Genomic DNA, 21,415 nt, shown 5'->3' with positions numbered 1-21,415 from the left:
TAGATATTACATTCATTAGATGAATGTTGTGTTTCATCGTCGATAGACGTTGAACGTCTATAAAATTTTAGTGTGTTAGTTAGCTAGATAGTCGACTGATTGAACTGACTTATGGGAATTGTCATATGAAAGCTTTGGAAAATTACGTTTTTACAGTACAACCGATCGGCCAATATAACGGTTTCCACAAGTCAATTCGTGAATCAATTATCTTGCTGACCAACCCACTAAAATTTTATAGATGACTTACATCTCCCGTCAATGGAACACGGTATTGCATACTTAGTATACGTCTCTAAAGACTATTGATGCCCTATCTTGAGATCCTTGAGTTAGAACGTTTCAAATTGACCCTAAAAAATTGGTCTCATAACTGTCAACCTATGCGCAACACAACTCCATGGGTTTAACCTTTCGATTTGTGTGCATTTATTGTGACATCAAAATATTATTCAATGTAAATAGTAAACACAACAAATACTTGAGCCAGTAATAAATACTTACTCTATTCATTTGAATAACATCACTTTAATAAAGATTGACAAATAATTCTCAAATCAACCTGGACAAGTGCTTTGTGGGCAGTTTTGTTTATAATTGGGCCTCCAAGAGACGAATCCTTCTTCTGGGCTCTGATTTTCTTGCTTCCTAATTGGGGAAGGTCCATGGGGCCATCTCGGGACTTCTCTTTCCATTGGCCCATGGGGCCACCTATTAATACTTAATAGTATTAATTAATAAATAAGCAAAAACAGAAAAAAGAAAAATTGGGGTTGTTGTAGACTTCGGCAAATTTGATATAAAAGTAATATAAAAAGAAAAAAACGGTGAGTCTGACTACTCACTTACTTTTATAAAATTTTATTTTTTTACATAAAGTTTATATAAATAAATAAAAAGAAATGGAAAAAATAAATAGTATTTTTTATATAAAAATAAACTTATTTTGACACAAATATTGGGTCTATTTTGGGCCATCTCAAGATGGCCCAAAACGAATCCAGAGATGGCCCAAAACGAATCCAAAGACGGTCTGAAACAAAACGTAGTTCATATTGTTTTCGATTTTGGCAGGACGAGTTGGTATAAATATAAGGTTGAGAAGGACAGACAAAAATCGAGAAACACACGCATAAAACTTCTTCAGCTTTTCTCTCTATTTTCTAAACCCAAAACCCTGACTTAGGGTGCTCATACTGTGAACGCAGTAAGCCTCTCGAATTTGAAGATGGCGACGCCTTCAGAGGCTCGTGCAGTGAAGTCTCTGAATAAATCTTCCGGCGGCCGCCGTTTTGTTGTAAGTTTTTGAGAAAAAGATTTGGATTTTCCAGTTGTATGTTTTTTGTACTGTGATTAGTTGATGAATTTTGTTGACGCAGTTCAAGACATTTTCTCAAAGAATAGAGGAGATTGACATAGATGTCTACCGGAGTCTTGACCCTTTGAAAGCTGAACCTTCTGAAGGCTCGTCCTTTTTTCGTGATTGTCTTGTAGAATACAGAGTATGTTACTTGTTTTCTTCTATGTTTCCTTTTTTACTATTTTTGCTTGAAGGTCTTTGTTGTGTATGTCTGCATGTTTGTGTTGCTGGAATCAGCATTGACGTATATAAAGGGAGATACGATGCAGAATCTTAAAGTAGTTCTAGTTGGCTGTTATGGAAAAATAATTGGGATTAAGAACCTTCTTAAGTGGTGAAGCTTAATCAACAGAAAGTGCACAGATTAAGACAATTTTGATAAATTATAATATTTCACAGAAAAAGCGCTCTGAAATATATTGTGGATCTGACTAAGTGCTGTATTTTTCCTAGCTGATTGGGTTCTGAAGTCTTTACAAAGGTTACACTCTTATACATTGCAGTCTGAAAATATCTAAGCAGATGACTGGGTTTCCCAAAATTATTGGTTCTGTGGTTGATGAAACATTGGCTGAAAGCTGCATCTAAGGTGCCTGTGGAACTATGTCTCATTGTTAGACAACTTTGTCAAGAATCCTTTATCTCCAAGGGATTTCTCAAACTGTCTTGTTGAACCGACTAGAATTCCTTGCTGCACTCATAAAATCTATTTATTCTGCCAAACTGCTTTGTACTTGTCCAACAGCAAAGTGCATATTAGCTCATCTATAACAGAACGAAAGTGCGGTTTAAGGTTGAGGAGGGTGTTTGCAAATAGGTTTAATTAAGCATGCGATGGCCGATGATTAATGATGCCTAGCTCAAGCTCTCTGACGGAATAAATAGAGAGACTATTTTATTGGTACCCTTGGTGTCCAATTCTATGTGCTATAACTGAAATTGGTGATTTGAACTCCAATAGATTTTTTCTGTACTATGTTATCTGTTAACAGGCAGCAATCACTTCTATATGTAGAGATGACATGATGCAAATAAAGTATTCATATGAATGATAGTACAAAAAGTGCAATTATCACCTAGAATTTTTTAATTATATGCATATTTCACAAAGTTAACTTACAAGACAGAGTAATGATTTGTGTAAAATTGTAATGTGATTTGGAATGCAAAATAGCATGTTGTATCTGCCCAACTTGTGTCCATGCAGAACTAGTTTCTTGTACATATATTGTAGATGAGGATGTGTGCCTTTTGCTTGGTCTTTCCTTTATAAAACAAGCATTTATATCTTTGAGAACTCCCTGAAATGATTATTTGTGATGATAAATTGCTGGTGGTCTATGACACTATGTTACTGCTCAATGCTTTTTATCGATGACTGAAATCACAAAGTTCTTTTTTTTCTTTCTTTACATTTACTGCCCAATGTCTAGTATTTGGTGAAGCATGAGAATCAGTACATCTTAAATGTCTTTCTATCAAGTGCATAAGATATGCACTAAAAGAGAAAAAGGTTGCGAAACTCTATAACACAAAGAAGAGATAGGTGGTTCTCCTTTGCTGCAGTCTTTTCGTCTTTTTCTTGGTATTAATTTCCTACCTTTTTCCCCATTGATAGTCAAATAGTTTCGTTAGGTTTTAGTTAAAATTGAACATAAGCCATGTTTTTTTCTGCTGCATATTATTATAACTTATTCATGCAGTCCCAGTTTACCACTGAAACGACATCCTGTTTTCATTTATGTCAGTCATATAATATGAACAAACGAAATACTCTTGTCTTTGTGGACGAGTACGATAAAGCTTCTGCACAAAATATGTTTGGTTAAAATTCAACTGGCTTAAAGATTGCTTCTGCACAAAATATGTTTGGTTAAAATTCAACTGGCTTAAAGATTATGCTTTTATATACACTTAATTGCAATTTTCCATATTCACAATCTTTGTGCAACTTTTGTCATGATATACAGGAACTAAACACTGCTGAGGATTTTATATCAATTTATGAGGAAATTTTTCCCTTGGTACAAACACTTCCACAAATTATCTTGCAAAAGGATTTGATAGTCTCCAGCCTTCTATCTAGATTGAAAATGGAAGGGAGATTGTCGCATGAACCTATACTGAGGTACTTCTTTGTCTTATATTGAAAAGGATGTGCAGAATTGTTGCTTTTCTTGGATGGAATGAGATTCTTAATGAGGTTCATCCTTTTCTTGGTATGATTTTGGTCAATGCTATCTGTGAGTGCATGTATGCTTGTCACTTGTAGCAATCCACATGGTGCCAAATTTACAAGGTTTAGAGTTAAATAGATTAGATCAGAGTGTAGCTGGTTAATGTGTAAAAGTTAATTTAAGAATTGTCACTTTTGTGGTGATCCCAAGAATTAGACAGTGCAGTAACTGATTTCAAATTGCTTATAGACCATAATCAGTTCAGGCATTGTCCTTGCTGATTACTGGATTCTCTCTCTCCCCCTCTCAAAAACAAAATCATAATGGATGTATTGAGGTAAGTGTACTGTTTGAAGAAGCAGGATTTATTGTATCTGTGAGGGTTTTGCAGTTTCTGGTCTGGGCTGGATCCCCCTGTAGTTATGTATCACTATGGAATTTACAAGGAAATGTGTATGTTGTGCAACTGGAATTTAAATGTAGCAGTTCTTTTTTGTGCTTAGATGGGTGAGATTTTATGTTTCAGCCTAACAATGTAGGCATTAAATGTTGAGATTTTGTTTCATAAGTGTAAATTATTTCATGATATTTGGGTCTTTGAAAGATCTTTTATTATGGTCCAGTGAACATTTTGCTATAGAGAATATATATACATATATGTATATATATTGTGCACAGGAAGCCCATGCTGGTCTGTAAGATGTCTTGGTGGATGCATGGGCATATTTTCGATATTAATTTAATTTTGTTCTACATAATATAGAGTTATGGACACTGACTTATTATTGAAGTGTAGCTGCTAAGTTCTTTCAAGCTGAATATACTATTTACTTATGTGCTGCTTCTTGGGACAGTGGTCAAGATTGTCTTGGTTATGTCTGTGCTACATCAGCTCCATTATGTTCTTTTTATTCAGTTATGTCTGAAAATCTTGTTGTTTATGAATGACATTATTTTGTGCTCTAGGTTGATAGCTGCTTTATCGAGAGATCTGCTGGAGGATTTCATACCGTAAGTTCCATTTGCTTTGGGCAGAAGTTTATCTCTTTGTATATCTGGGTGGTCTTTTATTTTTCTTTGCACTGATGCATGAGTTAGCAATAAAATATGGCGTTCCTGAAAATTATTATTTTGCTAAACATTATGTTTTAATTATAGGTTTGTTATACATCAAAAGTATCATCTGCATAGTTCTGAAAGGAACCAACATGATTTACTATAATCTATAGTTAGATTTTTTACAAGTAAAGAATATAGTACTTCTGAATCGAAAAGTACTTTTCTAATACTTATAATTTCCATAATTTTTCAGAACTCTCTCATACAGACAAATTTCTTTGTTAAATCTCTTAATGTCTAGTTTTGGTTCTAAATGGCGAGGACCTGAAGTGGAAAGGGTACTTCAAAACGTCAATATAAATGAATTGATTTGTTTTCTTTTCACTTGTATATACTATGATGTTAAATCTCTCATGGGCTCAGTAAATATTTCTATGCAATTAAATTTTCTTTCTGTGGGATGAAGTGTAAGAGTGACAAATTATAGACATACGCACAAGAGAGATAATAAGAAGAGGATCAAGATATTAGGGTGATGGAGCAGAGTTCATGACAATAAGGGAAGAAAGGATCCCTTTTCTTTTGGTTATTTGACCACTTATGTTGCACGCACTTGTATCGTGTGGGAAAATGATTTTGAAACTTGCCTGAAATGAGACTTTAACACAACGTATTACTATTAAACACTTTTGGAAAATTTAACGGTAATAATAGATGGGTAGAATGCTGGAAAGTTTCTATAATAGTTGTGCGTACATTGACTGTTAAAGGATGGCAGAATGCGAAATCCTTGAATCTTATGGTATTGTATTGTTCGACCTGCCAGAAAGTGAGATATTTATAGCAGGCTTGTTTAAACGCTAAGGAGGTGTGAAGGGTCTTTTTTCTTTTAGTGGGGACAAATGATTTCAGCATCTGCAACATCTTGTTAAGCAATTCGCCCAAGAGTTGAACATTGCCTTATCTGTGTATTCTCCTCTTAATATAAATTGAATTTAGAATGTAAGCTCTCCTCCATATTCTTTATGGCCCAGGTTACTTTTTCTAGTTCCTATTTCATCCATTATTCCCATGTAGCTCAGTTTAAATAACATAATACTATATCACTAAAGGAACTGCATTTCAGTGAGATGAACTGGAGATGCTCGCTGGTGCGAGATAATCAGAGGTGCTGGAGGAATGGCTTTTCTAGTGGAAATTATATGTAGACTGATTTAAGTGTACAAGTATACTTTGTATAGGTAATCTCTTGAGGTGTGTAAGCCAAACGAAAGATGGTCCAATAGGTTTAGCATGACTCAGATTGCAGCTTGCTTGGATCCTAAGATATGTGTTTTCTATCTTAAACTGTTTGATTCTTTCTGAGGATCTCAATCTCCCAGGATTGTGTAGCTCATAACTGTATCTGTATCATATTATATTTACATCCACATAGCCATATCCATGCAAAATAGATGTTGACCTGTAATTTGTACTGAAGATGGACAGACTTTTAGGAGTAGGTGTGGAAAATGTGTAGTTTTTTGGGATTTTCTTGAGTTTATAAATGTAGACGAAGATGTCTTGCAGTTGAGCATAAACTATGTCATTTTTAGTACGGTCCATCATATTCATTTTGTTGTCTTTTGGTTGCAGCTTTCTCCAAAGAATTGCTGATTCGTTGGAATGTCTTCTTCAAAGTGGTGCTGATAGGGATCCAGAGATAATCGAGCAGGTGTGGGAATCTTTGCATATTATCTCTGTTCATATACTGATATCATGAATTTGCGAGTGATGAGTTCTGTGGCTGTAATTGTTGTTTGCAGATATTCACATCATGGTCGAACATCATGATGTACCTGCAGAAGTATCTTATCAAAGATGTCAGTCATGTTCTGAGGTAGTTACTTGAGATCCGTACATAAGGTGTTAGACAAACTATTATCTATATGTTTTGTAATGATTCGTTCAAGTCCAGTTGTCACTCTAACATTTAAAAGTAAAACATACTCATCAAGAGGCTTTGTTTATGGAGCATCGAGGAAGAGGAAAGTAGAGAGTTATCGGTTGAATGATCATATAATTCTTTTAGACTACTTTAATCTGATTCCAGCAAGCAATTTCCAATTCATAGGACATCATATGTACAATATATACTATTATATTTTACGCCTTTAAAATCTATGTAATAATTGTACTTGTTTCACTGCTTTCTCAGATATACTTGATGTTATCTCTGTCATTCTTTTGAGTTTACTAATATGGGGAAATTTTCTCTTGCTCTCCCTTTCTGTCTTCCTAACTCGCAGAATTACTGCAAAGCTAAGATACTACCCAAAAGATTATGTTCGAGAATTTATGGCTGAGTCAGTGTCATTCTTGTTAAGGAAAACACCAGTTCAGCAGCTAAAGAAAGGTATTGCTTTCTGTCATAATTTATTTGCTTAGCATCTTTTTCAGGTTTAATCATTCACAGCATTGTTAGCTTTTGATTTTTTTTTTTTTGGTCTAGTTGGAAAATTTCTTATTAGATTAGATTGGCAAGATTTAAACAGGATGATATAAAAAATGGGTTTTTAAGCTTAGACTGCTGCATGCTTTCCTTATTGGTTGAATTTACACATGAGGTGTTCATGATGCATAACAGTTGGTTTTCAGCTAAAGAAATCATCTGAATGAACTAATACTGTCATGCTGGCAGAAATAGGAAATAGAAAACGTGCGCTATCTCATCCCTGTGCATGCCTTCAGTTTTATAAAAAATCCTGCAGATATTACTATTCTCCAGATCCATACGTATGGATTGACCATATTGTTCTGCTTCTGATATTACTCCCATAATATGCATAAAGGTCCAATGAAGATATGTAAATCCTCGTATGGAAGCCAGTAGTGTGCAAATGCACATACCATGCGGAAAAGGAGCTACCCGTGTAATTTCCTTATGAATTAAAGTATATTTCCTTCTAGAAGAGAGATTTTTTTATTGTTTTTTGTTTTCTATATCCGAATTGTTAGAATCCGTATTAATTTTATAAGTCAGTTTCCAATAATAATCTCTGAAGTTGAGTCACTTAGCATTCTTATGTTGACATGAATGTGCTTTTTATGTTCATTATGTGTTGGATTGGATTGGATTGTATTCGTGTCTTTTGTCTATTTTGTTGCTAGGTTAGTTTGATACTCTGTCACCAGAGAACAATTTTTGACTTAAAAGTTTGAACAGGTATTGCACAACTTATGGGTGAGGTTGTAGACGAACCATCGGACTGGAGAAAATCTGGTGTAGGTGCATTATTATCTCATGTTATGAGGATTACATCATCAAAATTGCACTCAAGGGCTGAAACATTAATGCCACTGCTGGTGGATGGGTCTTCCTTTCTTGATCATCCAAACGTTGAAGGTTTTGCTGCGTTCTTGAAACCTATTCTTTTGATACTGCACTTCTTTACTGCTCCTTTTTCGGCAATACCATAGTTATTAATGGTGTGCCGTGGTGCGAGGTGCACATTGTGCACGCTCAGCGCCATTTTACAAAAATGGCGGTGAGTTGCTTCGCCCAGTGTAAATTTATTAAAAATTAAAATAAAAACAATCAAAATATCAGTGAAATTAGAAATTAGGGAAGATTTGGATTTTGATTGATGGATATTATATATTTTTGTTTGTTTTATAATGATTATGTAGGTTTAATCATTTTGCATGTTTTGTATTCTTTTGTTTTTCCTTAAAACTTATTATTTTGCAAATTTCTTTTATGGTATGATCATTAAAATTATTTCTCCTGGTTATATTTACTTATTTGTGCATTATTGATGTGGATATATATTGATGTATGAAATATATAATTTATTTCGATACATGTGTACTATAAAAATGCGTGCGCTATTAACAAGTATGGGCAATACCTTCATAAGAAATTTGTTTAGATTCAGTTTGCTGTTTCTTTCTTATCTTATGCTTTTGGGGGTGACATACTATATGATTCAGCATGATGTCAATTTTTAATTAGAGGTCATTAGAAAGTCAGTGAGTGTTGCACACGAATTGTCACGACCAACAGTTAGGACATGCAAATGGGCTGCTTGACTATCATGTTTAAATTTAGTCGCATTTCTGACAATGAAGTATTTCTCATCTATTAAGTAAAACTGTTGCTTCTCATCTTATAGAATTTGTTATTAGTTAAAAATATGTGTGTCGTGGTTTGAAGCCTGGAAACAAGCATTTCGTATTCACTCTGTGCAACTCTGCCTCTGGGTATTTTATGTTTTGGCATTTGTTGAAGATTCATGAATCTTGTGAAGACTTCTGGATCATACTGGGAAAAAAAAATGAAATCTGTTAGAGAGGAAGCAGAAATTTTAGATGAGCTTTATTATCAGCTACTAAAGATTTATGTGGTTAACAGATGGAAATTATTGTCTTTTCAGAATGGTAAAATACATGCTTCACAATCATTATTTCTTCACTGATTTGTTTACTTTTCGAGGGAAGGAACTAGAGGTTTCTAAAGCTAAAAAAAAATTGTGAAAAGATTTAGATACACGTTTTAGATTCTTTATAATTTATACATAAACATATTCGTACAGATGCAGGCTCAGAAGCTGTTCTCGAAGTTCTTATTCTGGCCTTCCAGAGACTGTATGCAGAGCTAGATCCCGTGGAACTGACTTTCATCTGGAAATGCTTGTGCAGCAAAATAACGGATAGTGTGACAAATGGAAAATCCTTACACCTGAGCCGGCTTTTAACGCTGCTTATTTCTGTAGTTCAAAATGATTATCTTCGGAAAATCTCTGGTGGGGTTTCAAGATTTTTCTTATTAGTTTCCAAATCATGCATACTCAGTCTCACCTTTGAAGATGTTCTATTACAGACTACCAAACCATGGTGGAACTTGTTGGTCTGCTTCTTACCATGAAGATTGTGGACCCAGACTCTGAGGTCATTGATAAGGTCCTGCAGCTAATGCTTTGCATTGTTGATGGTCTCTCAAATTATAAGAAAATGCAAGCTCTGCTGCAGGTTTCTTCACAATGGGTGCCAGTATTTGATTTAAGGAGTGAACGGTAGTGCTTTCACTTTAATTTGTCAGTGCAATTATGCCAGTACTTACGACTGAGTTGCCCTGTTTATTTGGTCGGCCTAACACATGTTCTGGATACAGTTTACTGACTTTCATTGAAGATCTTCTAACGAGGGATCCTAGTATTCTCAATATCTTTGGGACACATATTCTTTGGTAATTTCAAAAAGCTAACTAAATCTTTCCTTTGATATGTGAAATGCCTTGTACAATCTTTTTCACTTCTTTAGCTATTTTCTTTTGATTTCTTCTTTGATTGCAGTGCATTCAATAACTTGATAGAAGTATCTGCTGAAAGAGTTCTAAATTTGATGATGAATTTCTGTGAGAAACTGGGAGGGGAAATCCCTAGCTTTTTGGATGGGAAATCCAGGGAAAAGCTCTCAAGAATTCACATTTTCTTTGAGGAAACTCTTCGTTATTGGTTTGGACAGATCGATGAAGCTATAAAAGGGAATTTATCTCCCATTCTATTTCAACAAAATAAGTTGGCAGTCCTCTGGGGCGTTATTCGGTGCTTTTCTCATTTCACAGATGCCGAAACACATTCATCTTTATTGATGGACTTGATAAACACAATGGACAAGCTTATGATGGGGGAATCTAGTAAGATATTTATGTTATTTTTTGGATGTCCTGTAACTTAAGATTCATATTTACTTAAGATTCTACATTCCTTTCTTTTACGCGTATTCTGTTAGAAAGAATTGTTCAGTATGGTTCTTGGTGAACTGAACACTTTCTGTTTGCTACTAACTATGAAACTTGTAGATTATTATTTTTAGTGTCAAGGCTTATTGGCTTACTGTAAATGCTTCACAGGAATAAATCATATCAAATAAATTGTCCTTAATTTGTCATTATACTTCTCTGAGGATTTTCTGTTCTGTAATCAGGTTATACCTGTTTTGTGTCGTTTGTTTATGAATTATGATATATATTTATGTAACAATTTTTTCAAGAGTTTGCAGGCTTTCCACAAAGCATTTGGCAGAGTTTGATAGGTGCCGCATTACGTTCTTATCATAAGTTAGTTTTTAGCAGAAATAATACACATGAGGAGCTTGCAATGACCAAATTCTTGGATCTTGCGAAAAGATATAAGTTTTCACCTCAAATATTATCTGCAGTGGCCGATATTCTGGATTCAATTTCTGGGTGAGAATTATTGTGTAAAATTCTTTTCATTCTTTTGTTGCCAAATTTATATTTGCTTTCTGCTTCTCGTAAATGGATAACACTTGCTTTGAACTTCAAAAAATATGCAGGTCTTTTATTCTACCAGACAAAAAATGCCAATTTTATCTTCCAGAATATGCTGGTGGAAAGGTGTTGGATGCTTTGGACATATTTGCTGAAAATTTATGCCATGCCCACAAGGAGATTCGGCTTTCAACTCTACGCATATTGTGCTATTATGAACCTATCTATTATGAGCATTCTAAGAAGGAACGTGCTGTTGAAAGTAATACGATAATAGATGTTTGTGAGACTAGTCATGCGGATGACCCCCATAATAATGTAAGTTTGTTATTTGTGCTTTCTATGTGATATCATGCATCCATTCACTAAAAGTTTGTCTGTGTTCTTTCTGATCTTAGGTTCTCAACCTTCTCAGAGCAATTGAAGAGACTCCCCTTTCAATTTCAACAAGTCGTAGGGTCATTCTACTGATATCTAAAATACAGATGGGACTGAGTGCTCATAGAATTGCTGAACAGTATTTACCTGTTGTTTTAAATGGAATTATTGGCATATTTCATAACAGATTCAGCTATTTGTGGAATCCAGCCTTAGAGTGCCTCACTGTCCTCATTGGTCAGTATTCTAGAATGGTGTGGGACAGATATGTTAAGTATCTTGAACATGGTCAACTGGTTTTTCTAACAAGTCATGGACAGCGTGGTGGAGGCTACAATGATTCTATCAATGACACTGGTATGGCTTTTTTCGATTATATGTTCTTTGGTTATGACTCTTAACTTCTTGGAGAGCATAGATTTCTGAGATGTATTTTCTCTTTATGTACCTATTATTTCTGTTTCTCCCGGTTTTGTTGGCAAACAGAAGTAAGAATTGTCCCTGAAAAGATTACCTTTGAATGAATGTTGGTTTGCATATGCGGCATAATGATTACTGCTTATATGACTGTTTATGTAATTATGAAATCCATTCTAACTCAAAGCCTTTGTTGATTTTGTAGGTTTGGTTGGGCGCTTCAATTATGACATTTTCCCTCTATTTGATAGTACCCCATGCGCAACAGTTTTGTCTCTCTTGATTCAGTCTTTACAAAAAGTTCCGTCTATAGCAGAATCCAACTCTCATCAAATAATACCTTTGTTTCTGAAGTTTTTGGGCTACAATGTTGATGAGATCACAAGGTGGATGTACATCTAATACTGTTGTCTTTTATGTCCTTTATGTCCCTCTCTTCTTCTTTGTATGACTTATCTTATTTTGTTTGACCATGCATATTTTGTCCCAACTTAGCGATGTCGCAGCATATACACTGTATAATAAAGGGAAAGAATGGAAGGGGGTCCTTAAAGAATGGTTAAGCTTGTTCAGATTGTTGCGGAATCCCAAGTCGTTTCATCAAGGTCAATTTTTCAAGGACGTTCTTCAATATAGGTTGGTTAAAGTAGTGCTTGCCATTTTTAAATTCAGCAGCATCATTAGCTTTTTCTCTGGACATTTGACTGAGAATATAAAACAAACTCCTAAAATTGTTTGTTGCTAGTTTCTCTCTCTTCCTTTTCTAATTTACCTTCTCTTTTGGCTTGGATCTGGGGTGTTGGTATTCCAGGCTTCTCGATCAGAAAGATGCTGACATACAGATGAAAGTTCTTGATTGCCTGTTGAACTGGAGAGATGATTTCTTGCTTCCCTATAGTGAGCATCTGAAAAATCTGATCAATACCAAATATCTAAGGGAGGAGCTTACAAGGTGGAGCTTATCAACAAAATCAACTGATGCCATCGATGTGCGGCACAGAGCTTACATTGTCCCAATTGTGATACAAATACTAATACCAAAAGTTAGAAATTTGAAAATGCTTGGCTGCCAGAAGGTACAGCATATTTAATACTTGGACCTTTTTAGTAGATGTGAATGCACTGAAGTTTTTCTTCTTGTTTCTATCACCAAAAACTCAATGAGGCGTATTTACCTTTTCAGAATGCAAGTGTACATCATCGAAGGGCAGTTCTTGGATTCTTAACTCAGCTTGACGTTACTGAGCTTCCTGTTTTCTTCTGGCTGTTGATTAAACCCCTACTTTCTATTTCTGAAAGAGATGATGCATCCTTGAAAAGTTTCTCAAGTTTGTTCTCAAGTCCCAAGGATGAATTTGATATATCTTATATCTTGAAACATTTTACTACAGATATTGTAAAGGCCCTGTCTTGGAAGAAAAGATATGGTTTTCTGCATGTTGTTGAAGATATTTTAGCAGTTTTTGGTGAATCTCATCTTAATCCTTTCCTTGACCTACTGATGAGTTGTGTTGTCCGGATCTTAGCAAGCTGCACATCATCCGGTGGCAGTACAAATAGTAGAGGATTGTCTTCTGTACAGAACTGTTCTAGCTTTGACTTGGATGTGGCTGATCACAATGAAGTGGAGGATGAGATCAAGGTAATGTTTATATGTTCTGCTTGTTTGTTAATTAAATTATTTGTTAATAAGTTTTTGGATATCAAGGATAGACAAGAGATCAGGGCATATCTCGTTGTATAATATTTTTAGTCATAGATTTTCGTCCTGAATGTTTGTTGTTTGGTAAGAAGATAGAAGCTGTACTATAGAAAAATATAGTACACATGTGGCGCTTATACAATCTATTGACAATTTATAATACATGCCCACCCTGTCTCATCTATGCATATCTCTTTTTCAAAAAAAAAAAAATAATAATAATGCACAGAGCATGTCACTGTCGTCCTAAAGCTAGACTTCCATTCACATCGTTTAGAAGAGACTGGTCCAAACACTTATTTTCTCCAAGACTGCAGATCTTTACACCTGACTTTAAGGTCTATCTTTCCATCTGGTACTTCAGACAAAGATGGGAATAGTGTCAATTATGGTGGGCCATCCATTTCATCAATAAGCAGTGTCTGAATTTATTATCAAGACTTATATTATGGTGTAGGACTGTCCAAAAAGGGGTTGCAGGGATTTGGATTACAGAATTAAGTTTAATGGCTGAAGAGATATCAAATTTCTGTTGGACGTTCTGGTTTGGCTAAACTATTCTCATAGTCGTTTGATTCAAGAATACTGACATCTATATTGAGCGCCTTTTCGTAAGAGTTTTTATATTCTTTTGTAAAACGTTTGAGTATGAGATGAAAATCCGTAAACGTACTGACTTTTGGGCTCGGTGGATAAATTGTCAGTGTGAATAAAGGACAAGCCACCAGCCCTAGCTTTATAAAACAAATTGCCATCCACCTATCTAAAGAAGGCAAGTACCCTGTGCTAGCTGGACTTCTATGGGTTACAATCTGGCAGAAGGGCTGCGCAGTAAGCCAACTTGGGCTACATTATTCTCACAATGCAGCTTCAGTGAGATGCAGACTGGATAGCAGCTTAGGGGAAATGCCAGATTAGATATTCCACCCTAATTGATTATAGGTTGTAAATGAGTATAAAGGCTATGTCAAAGGCTGGCGTGGGATTTGAAACTTTTCTAAGAAGGGTTATAACCAGACATGGGTGCTTCCTGGTGGGGGTTACAATGCTAAAGGATTTTAGCAAATTGCCAGCAGAAGTTGATTGTTCCATTCCATGTTTTCGGTGACAAGTGATTACTGTGCTGTAACTTCTTTGCAGGGAATTCCATTATATGTGACCTTCAAGTAACATATTGCTCATTCCCTCAGTTTCCTAGTAACTGTTGGAGTCTATACTTGTGATCAGAACGTTGAATAAGCAGTGAGGGATTCTCTTTGAGAAGTGAAATAAAAGATGGGATCACTTGGTGAATAAAGTTACAACTGAGTTGAGCTGGAAAGTGGTCTGGATTTGGGCATTGTATTAATTCCATTTTTCATTTTTTGGTTAGGTGTAAGGATTAGATTATTGACCACCCACAAAAAGAATGACATGTTACTGGTAAATTATATATCAAATCCAATATATTAGATGTTCTGTGCCCATAGGTACAGTTAATAAATGAGGCTGTAGCAATAACAACTTTGTTTAAGAAGCAATCTTATTTTTCTACAATTGAACGTTTTTTGAATGCATTGAGTGGAAACTGTCTTTCTCTGATTCTAACTTATTCTTTTCAGGTCTGATATGTTTTGTTCGATTCCAGTGTACTTTGGAAACTCTCCTCAAATGCCTTATTTCTTTCTGCTCCATATAGTCATAAATTCAAAGCTAAATATTATCTTGACCACTTTTATGTTTCTCTGGACATCTCTTTTTCACACTATGTATAAGAATGTATAACGTTCTAATTGATAGACTACATTCCTCTACAGGAGAAGATGGCTGTGAAGCAATCCAAAGACTTGAGATCCTTATGCCTTAAGATCATATATCTTGTTCTCAGTAAATATGAGGATCATGATTTTGGTAGTGCATATTGGGACCTCTTCTTTGCATCAATTAGACCCTTGATTGCTAATTTTAAGCAAGAAGGTGCCAGTAGCGAGAAGCCAAGTTCTCTGTTTCATTGCTTTCTTGCTATGAGTAAAAGCTATAAACTTGTGCCACTATTACACAGGGAGGAAAATCTTGTCCCTGATATCTTTTCCATGCTCACTGTCCCATCAGCTTCTGAATCAATATTGTCTAGTGTTTTGAAGTTTGCTAAGAACTTATTGAAGCTTGACAGTGAACTGGATAATGAAGACACTACTGTCAAGAAAATGTTGCTTCCTCATCTTGATGTGCTTATCTGCAGCTTGCATGGTATATTCACAAATGGGAACGATAGTAAGAGGTATTGCTTTCCCTTTTTGTTTTTCAGGATGTCCTAGCTATTTTCCCCTATAACAACTTTGCTTGTTTGAATTATTTCATATAGCAAGTTAAGCTCAGCCTATTTAAATTTTGCCTCTGATTATAAGAGAACACTTGTCTCATATGTCCCCGGCTCTGTATAACGTGCTCTAGAGTTTGCTTGTACGGCTAAACGTCTCTTGTCTTATAGGTTGGACAAGCCAACTTTAAGTGCTTGGGTTGTTTTTCGAGATATCTTTATTGCTATGATAGTAAAACTGCTGGAGTTTTGAAAAACGGTTTAGCTGTAGAATGTGAAAGAGTGGTATCAAGCTGGGTCATATAAAAAATTTAAAATTCTTTGTCTAATAATATGTTTAGTGGTTTCCAATAGCTGTTTTCCGTTTTGAGGTTTGGGGAATGTTGGATTTTTACTAATAATATTCATAGTTCTACATGAAGATAAGCCTATTCTGTATGGTGATTGGGCTGTAGTTGGGGCGACATATTCAAACCTGATCTGAATTAATGGAATATAATGAAACTATAATACATAATAACTAAGCCCGTACTTTGTTACTGCCAACTCTCTATGGCAGTTCATTCCTTTTTAGCATTTTCTGCATTAGTTGATTAATATTTTATTCCCTTGTGATGAGTCACTCTTACAATTGTTTTTACTATCACATATAATCAAACATAACCAAATGTCTAAACCATAAAAAATAACTAAAGCTAATACTATTTGTTACCACTAATTTGATAGTGCATTTCTTCCCCTCTTAGTACTGGTGGCAATGTGAGTTGAGACCATTCTAACTGAACCCAACTAGTTTTTGGGTTGGAGTTGAGATATTTTAAGTTGGGATCATGTCGGTCAACTGGAATTAATTCCCAACTAGATTATTGAACTATACTATATTGGTTCTGATTTGTCAAAAATGGGTTTCATCGTAGTCAATTTCTTATTAGTCGATAAAATATAACTTTTAATAGTATTATGCAATTTAAGCAAGATGTTACTGTATTCATGATCAATCAACAAGCATTTCCTTCACATTGTTTAAAACTTCATTTGGTTCCATATAAAGGTTGGTTAGACTTTCAATTTCTGGTAACTATTAAATTATTACTTCACTTCAATGCTAGATGAAGTATTCTACTTATAATTTTTTGAGTTATACATATTATTATTATTATTATTATGATCATCATCATCATCTATTCCTATATATTTTGGACTTTCTATCAGGATTTGTTCTTTTTTGTCAAGAAATTCTTTAGTCAGCATTGAGTGTAATTTTCGTTCTTTTTTCTTCCTTAAGTTTATCAGTTATTATTTCATTTTCCTTTTTGTTCTTTTATTCTTTGTTATGAGTTTTCAAATTTGATTGAAGCTCAAGAGTGGGTAAAAATAGGTGGCAATGCTTTTCTCATTATTTTTTTTATGTTATTCTCTGTTTTGTCAGTGTTGTTTCTCAAAAAAAGTGATTTTTTAAGTCTAATAGTTCATAATTATACACAAAGATAGCTAAAAACTCAAACCCGATCCATTTTTGACCCATACATTAAAACCCATTTTTGGGTTCAACCCATCTTGACCACAACCCATCTAGGTCCATACCACCAACCCACCCATTTGCCGTCTCTACATTTTAGCATTTTTCAAGCATGAATTTTAGTATATTTTTGCCCCATTTGAAGGGTGACATCGTACAATTGCCTTCTGCAATCATAGCGAGTTGTGAGCCTACAAGAGCTATATAGAACTTTGAACAGCACAAAGACTTTGGGGCATATATGGTCATGATTTTTTTATGCTGCATTTTCATTGAAGTCCAAGAAATAAAATGTTGACCAATTGCCTATGCTTTGCACTGTGATGTGTTATTAATCACTGAGAAGCCAGCACTTATTATTCCTGGAGCTGTCACTGAATTTATGGTCTCAGTGGTGTCCCTAACAATTTGAAAATAGCAACTACTATAGAGCCACACAATCCATCTGAAGACTTTGGGGCGAAAATTGTCATATTTTTATGCCGTATGTTCATTAAAAGTCTAAGAACTAGAATGTCGACCAATTGTCTATGCTGTTGCATTATGATGTGCTTTGATATGATTCCTGGAGCTTTCTGATCTTATGGCTTGTGTATTGCCCGCAAAAAATAGGAAATAAGCAACTACTATAGTGAGCCTACTGCAACAAAGATTAGGGTTTATAATTTGTAGACATTATCTTTTGCTGGACCCAGGTAAGAGAATCAGTACCACAATAAGCATGTGGAGGAAGAAATTTCGATGTGGTCTTGTTGTGTGGAATATTGTTGAATCATTTCTGGGTCAAGGATTTGAAAAGCACACGTTGGGATGGTTCTAAACTTTTTTAGGATTAATTTCATATGTACAGGCCTTTTGGGTGAGAGAAGCAAGGATCCTCTAATATCCTAAAAGCAGGTGAGACACAAGATGAGATTCTAAGAAGTATTAAGGGAAGAGGACTGGTTGTTTTTCCCATTGCTTGGATGGCAGAATTAAGGGAGTTTAAACCAAGTTAATCTGCTAAATACGATTAACATGTTGTGGGAATTTTTTATTTGTTTCCATTACCTACAATGCCATGCGATCCAGTGCAGTGTTATTTCTAATGAACTTGAGCTTGTTGAGGTTTCATCTCAAGTTATGCATCTACTTATGCTTGGAGTCTTTTTGGTCACTCATTGCGAAGCATTACCTTCTGCAGTATACCCTTGGTTCTTAAAACCCAATCCTTATGTTTGGATTTGTGTTTTGAGTGTTTTGTTTTGTGTTTTGGAGATAGAGAGAGAAAAAATAGAGATAAGTAAGTGTGTGTTGAAAATAGATGGTATGTTTGAATTTGTGTTTAGAGGTAATTTAAAATATTTTAAAATAAGTGGTGTAGGTTTGATGTTGGGATTTGGATATAAAAATCACTGTTCATTGTCAAATCATCTCTTTTATATATATTTATATATATACGTATGTATATATATAAATATTGTATGTTTAATGTTGTATTTCTGGGAGACGAAAATCAGTGTTTATTGTCAAATCATGTCTCTTTTATATTATTAAATGTATATATATATATATTATATAGAAAGTTGAAAAACAAAAAAACACAGAAAAGGTGTAAAAACACAAAAACAAACTTCAGTGTGTTTTATCTTGTCTCGGAAAATATGAAAACATGAATCCAAACATTGCCAATATGATTCTGATGAGATGCATCTGAATTTGATCAAATAAAATTAGAAATTTCTCTCTTTCTTTGTCTTCTAGCATATGGTCAACTGCACATGGATTGTACTTATTCTTGATTTTCCCATTTCTCTTTTCTCTTTTCCGTACAGGCACTTGGCGAAGTCCCCAGGTAAAAGGGAATTCACTATCTTCAACTTGTTATCAAAGTATGTAAAGGAGCCTTCAGCAGCCAAATTATTTGCTGATATATTGCTCCCACTTCTTGCAAAGAAACATCAGAATTCTGGTTAGCATATAGCTATTTTGATCTTTTGAGGATAGTGTTTTCATTGAATTATCACTAACCTGGATTGCTGCTGTTGTAGATACCTGTATTGATGTCTTGCAAATCATCCAACAAGTTGTGCCAGTGCTGGGGAGTGGAATTAGTAAAACTATTTTGAATTCAATTGCCCCACTTCTTATTTCAGCTGGTATGGCTGTCCGTATATCTATATGTGATGTTCTTGATGCTATTGCCGCAAATGATTCGTCTCTATTGACACTGGTAGGCAAGCCCATAGAAAATTCTTTGATAAATAAAATGGCCTATGCGATCCTTGAAGATCACAAATTGTAAGCTTCTCCTCTATGTTTGTTTCTTGCAGGCAAAAATACTTCGTGAATTAAATGCAACCTCAGAAATGGAAATGGGTGGTTTTGACTATGACAAAATACTCTCTGCGTATCAGAAGGTTAACGTGCAATTCTTTTACACCATCACAGAAGAGCATGCATTGCCAATCTTGGCACAATCTATACACGACATGTCATCTGAAGAGTTGATCTTAAGGCAAAGTGCATACAGATTATTGCTCTCCTTCATTGAATTTTCTGCTGAGATCCTTAATCGATCTCCAAAATCCGACCTGATCTGGTCCGATGTCAGCATTCAGCACATAGTCCACAATTTTTTCGTGAAACACATGGGAAATGCTATGGACAAGGAAGGTGCTGTTAAAAAGGTATTAACCTTTTGTTCATGGTTCTTCTTTTACAAATTCAGTTTTTCCTTTTATTTTCGTGGTTTCTTTGTTGGATCGCTCTCCTCCTCTCTGTTAGTAGGGGTATCCCTGTCCAAATTATTTTAGATGTGTTAGAAATAAGCAGTGAAAGGTATGTAGGCACAATTCACCTCATGTTCCTTATTGCTTTAGGTGCTAATTTAAGGTTTTGTAGAGTACTGTAGGAAGGACAGAGAAGTATTATTTTGATAGAGTTGCTTGAGTTATTGTATTATTTTAAGATTAGATTGGGTCCAACTCCAAGAAATAGCTGTAAATTTTACTAACATTTGTAAATGTGAGGAGTAGTCTCTTTGGTGCTGCTTACTTTTCTTTAGAGTAGAGCTAGAGTTACTGTTGGAAGCAGAAGTGGAGATGCCAAATACATTGAAGCTTCTAGCTGGAAAAGCAGTTGGTGAGGGCCCCCTTGGTAGAACAGAAAATAACATTAAAATAGGCTTCTGACTGCTTCATATGCTAAAATAGCCCTTTTAAGTTCTTGGGAGTCCATGTTATGTGAATGGGGTGGGCAGTCAGAGTTCAGCTGGGCTATATAGTTTGTGACTTCTAGTTGAGTCATTTACTATCTGTGGGTCTTTTCCTTTTTCCCGCATTCCTTTTTCTCTACTTTTTCTTATGATTCTTTCTCTTTTTCTTCACTTAAGAAACTTTTCATTTTTCATGGGTGGTTGTGTTGGATTTGGGGGTAGGTGTGGGATGTGGGTTAAGCCAGGTGGTTATTGCAATGGTAATATACTTCAGCAGCTCGTTCCTCATTGAATAGGTTTCTTGTTTGCTTATAGGTATGGATTGATTTACTTCGGCAAATGGTGTTGAAGCTTCCCAAGGTCGCAAACCTTGATTCATACAGAGCTTTGTGTAGTGATGATGCAGAGCAAGATTTCTTCAATAACATAGTTCACTTACAGGTAAAGGTCCAACTAAAATTCTGGATGAAGTCTTGGCCTTGAAAATGGTAGCTTTCTTGTATGTGTTCCATTTGTTATGTCATTTTCCTTCTTGTAGAAACACCGGAGGGCAAGGGCACTGTCTCGCTTCAGAAACATAGTCATTTCAGGAAGTCTGTCAGAGGTAATCCTTTTAATTCTTTTGGATACACGAAAAAGTTTATTCTTCGATGTTGCATGCTAATTCTTACATCGATCTTATGAATTTTCTAGGTCATCACCAACAAAGTGTTTGTTCCACTGCTTTTTAGCATGTTGTTTGACGTGCAAGACGGAAAGGATGAACATATCAGAAGTGGATGTATTGATGCCCTTGCATCAATCTCTGGTTGCATGAAATGGAATCAGTATAATGCCTTGCTTATGAGATGCTTTCGTGATTTGACACTAAAACCAGACAAGCAAAAGCTATTGTTGCGACTTATCTGCTCTATCCTTGACCAGTTTCATTTTTCAGAATCATCTTTGGTCCAGAAAGACAAAAAAGTTTCTGCTTGTGTTCCTCCTGATCCATATGCTGCTAGTCTTGCTTCTTCATTAACATTGAGAAAATG

General features: G+C 35.2%; 1 protein-coding gene across 1 annotated transcript in view; it reads left to right on the top strand.

Annotated features, from left to right (window-relative positions):
* LOC105158674 (small subunit processome component 20 homolog) overlaps positions 1,132-21,415 on the top strand; it is a 28,286-nt gene continuing 8,002 nt past the window's right edge. Inside the window, exons 1-26 of the mRNA XM_020692282.1 lie at positions 1,132-1,297; positions 1,380-1,502; positions 3,331-3,488; positions 4,504-4,548; positions 6,232-6,310; positions 6,402-6,475; positions 6,885-6,991; positions 7,802-7,981; positions 9,171-9,380; positions 9,458-9,650; positions 9,749-9,823; positions 9,930-10,273; positions 10,630-10,825; positions 10,936-11,188; positions 11,269-11,605; positions 11,871-12,051; positions 12,161-12,301; positions 12,477-12,741; positions 12,849-13,307; positions 15,164-15,627; positions 19,000-19,136; positions 19,216-19,397; positions 19,498-19,854; positions 20,697-20,822; positions 20,920-20,985; positions 21,075-21,359. Coding sequence (XP_020547941.1) covers positions 1,229-1,297; positions 1,380-1,502; positions 3,331-3,488; positions 4,504-4,548; positions 6,232-6,310; positions 6,402-6,475; positions 6,885-6,991; positions 7,802-7,981; positions 9,171-9,380; positions 9,458-9,650; positions 9,749-9,823; positions 9,930-10,273; positions 10,630-10,825; positions 10,936-11,188; positions 11,269-11,605; positions 11,871-12,051; positions 12,161-12,301; positions 12,477-12,741; positions 12,849-13,307; positions 15,164-15,627; positions 19,000-19,136; positions 19,216-19,397; positions 19,498-19,854; positions 20,697-20,822; positions 20,920-20,985; positions 21,075-21,359 — 5,106 coding nt within the window. The 5' untranslated portion in view covers positions 1,132-1,228. The remainder of the gene's footprint in view (positions 1,298-1,379; positions 1,503-3,330; positions 3,489-4,503; positions 4,549-6,231; positions 6,311-6,401; positions 6,476-6,884; positions 6,992-7,801; positions 7,982-9,170; positions 9,381-9,457; positions 9,651-9,748; positions 9,824-9,929; positions 10,274-10,629; positions 10,826-10,935; positions 11,189-11,268; positions 11,606-11,870; positions 12,052-12,160; positions 12,302-12,476; positions 12,742-12,848; positions 13,308-15,163; positions 15,628-18,999; positions 19,137-19,215; positions 19,398-19,497; positions 19,855-20,696; positions 20,823-20,919; positions 20,986-21,074; positions 21,360-21,415) is intronic.

This window comes from Sesamum indicum, linkage group LG3 (genome assembly GCF_000512975.1).
Source record: "Sesamum indicum cultivar Zhongzhi No. 13 linkage group LG3, S_indicum_v1.0, whole genome shotgun sequence".
NCBI lineage: Eukaryota > Viridiplantae > Streptophyta > Magnoliopsida > Lamiales > Pedaliaceae > Sesamum > Sesamum indicum.
Note: the sequence above shows the minus strand (reverse complement) of the source record. Positions and strands in the feature narration are given on the sequence as shown.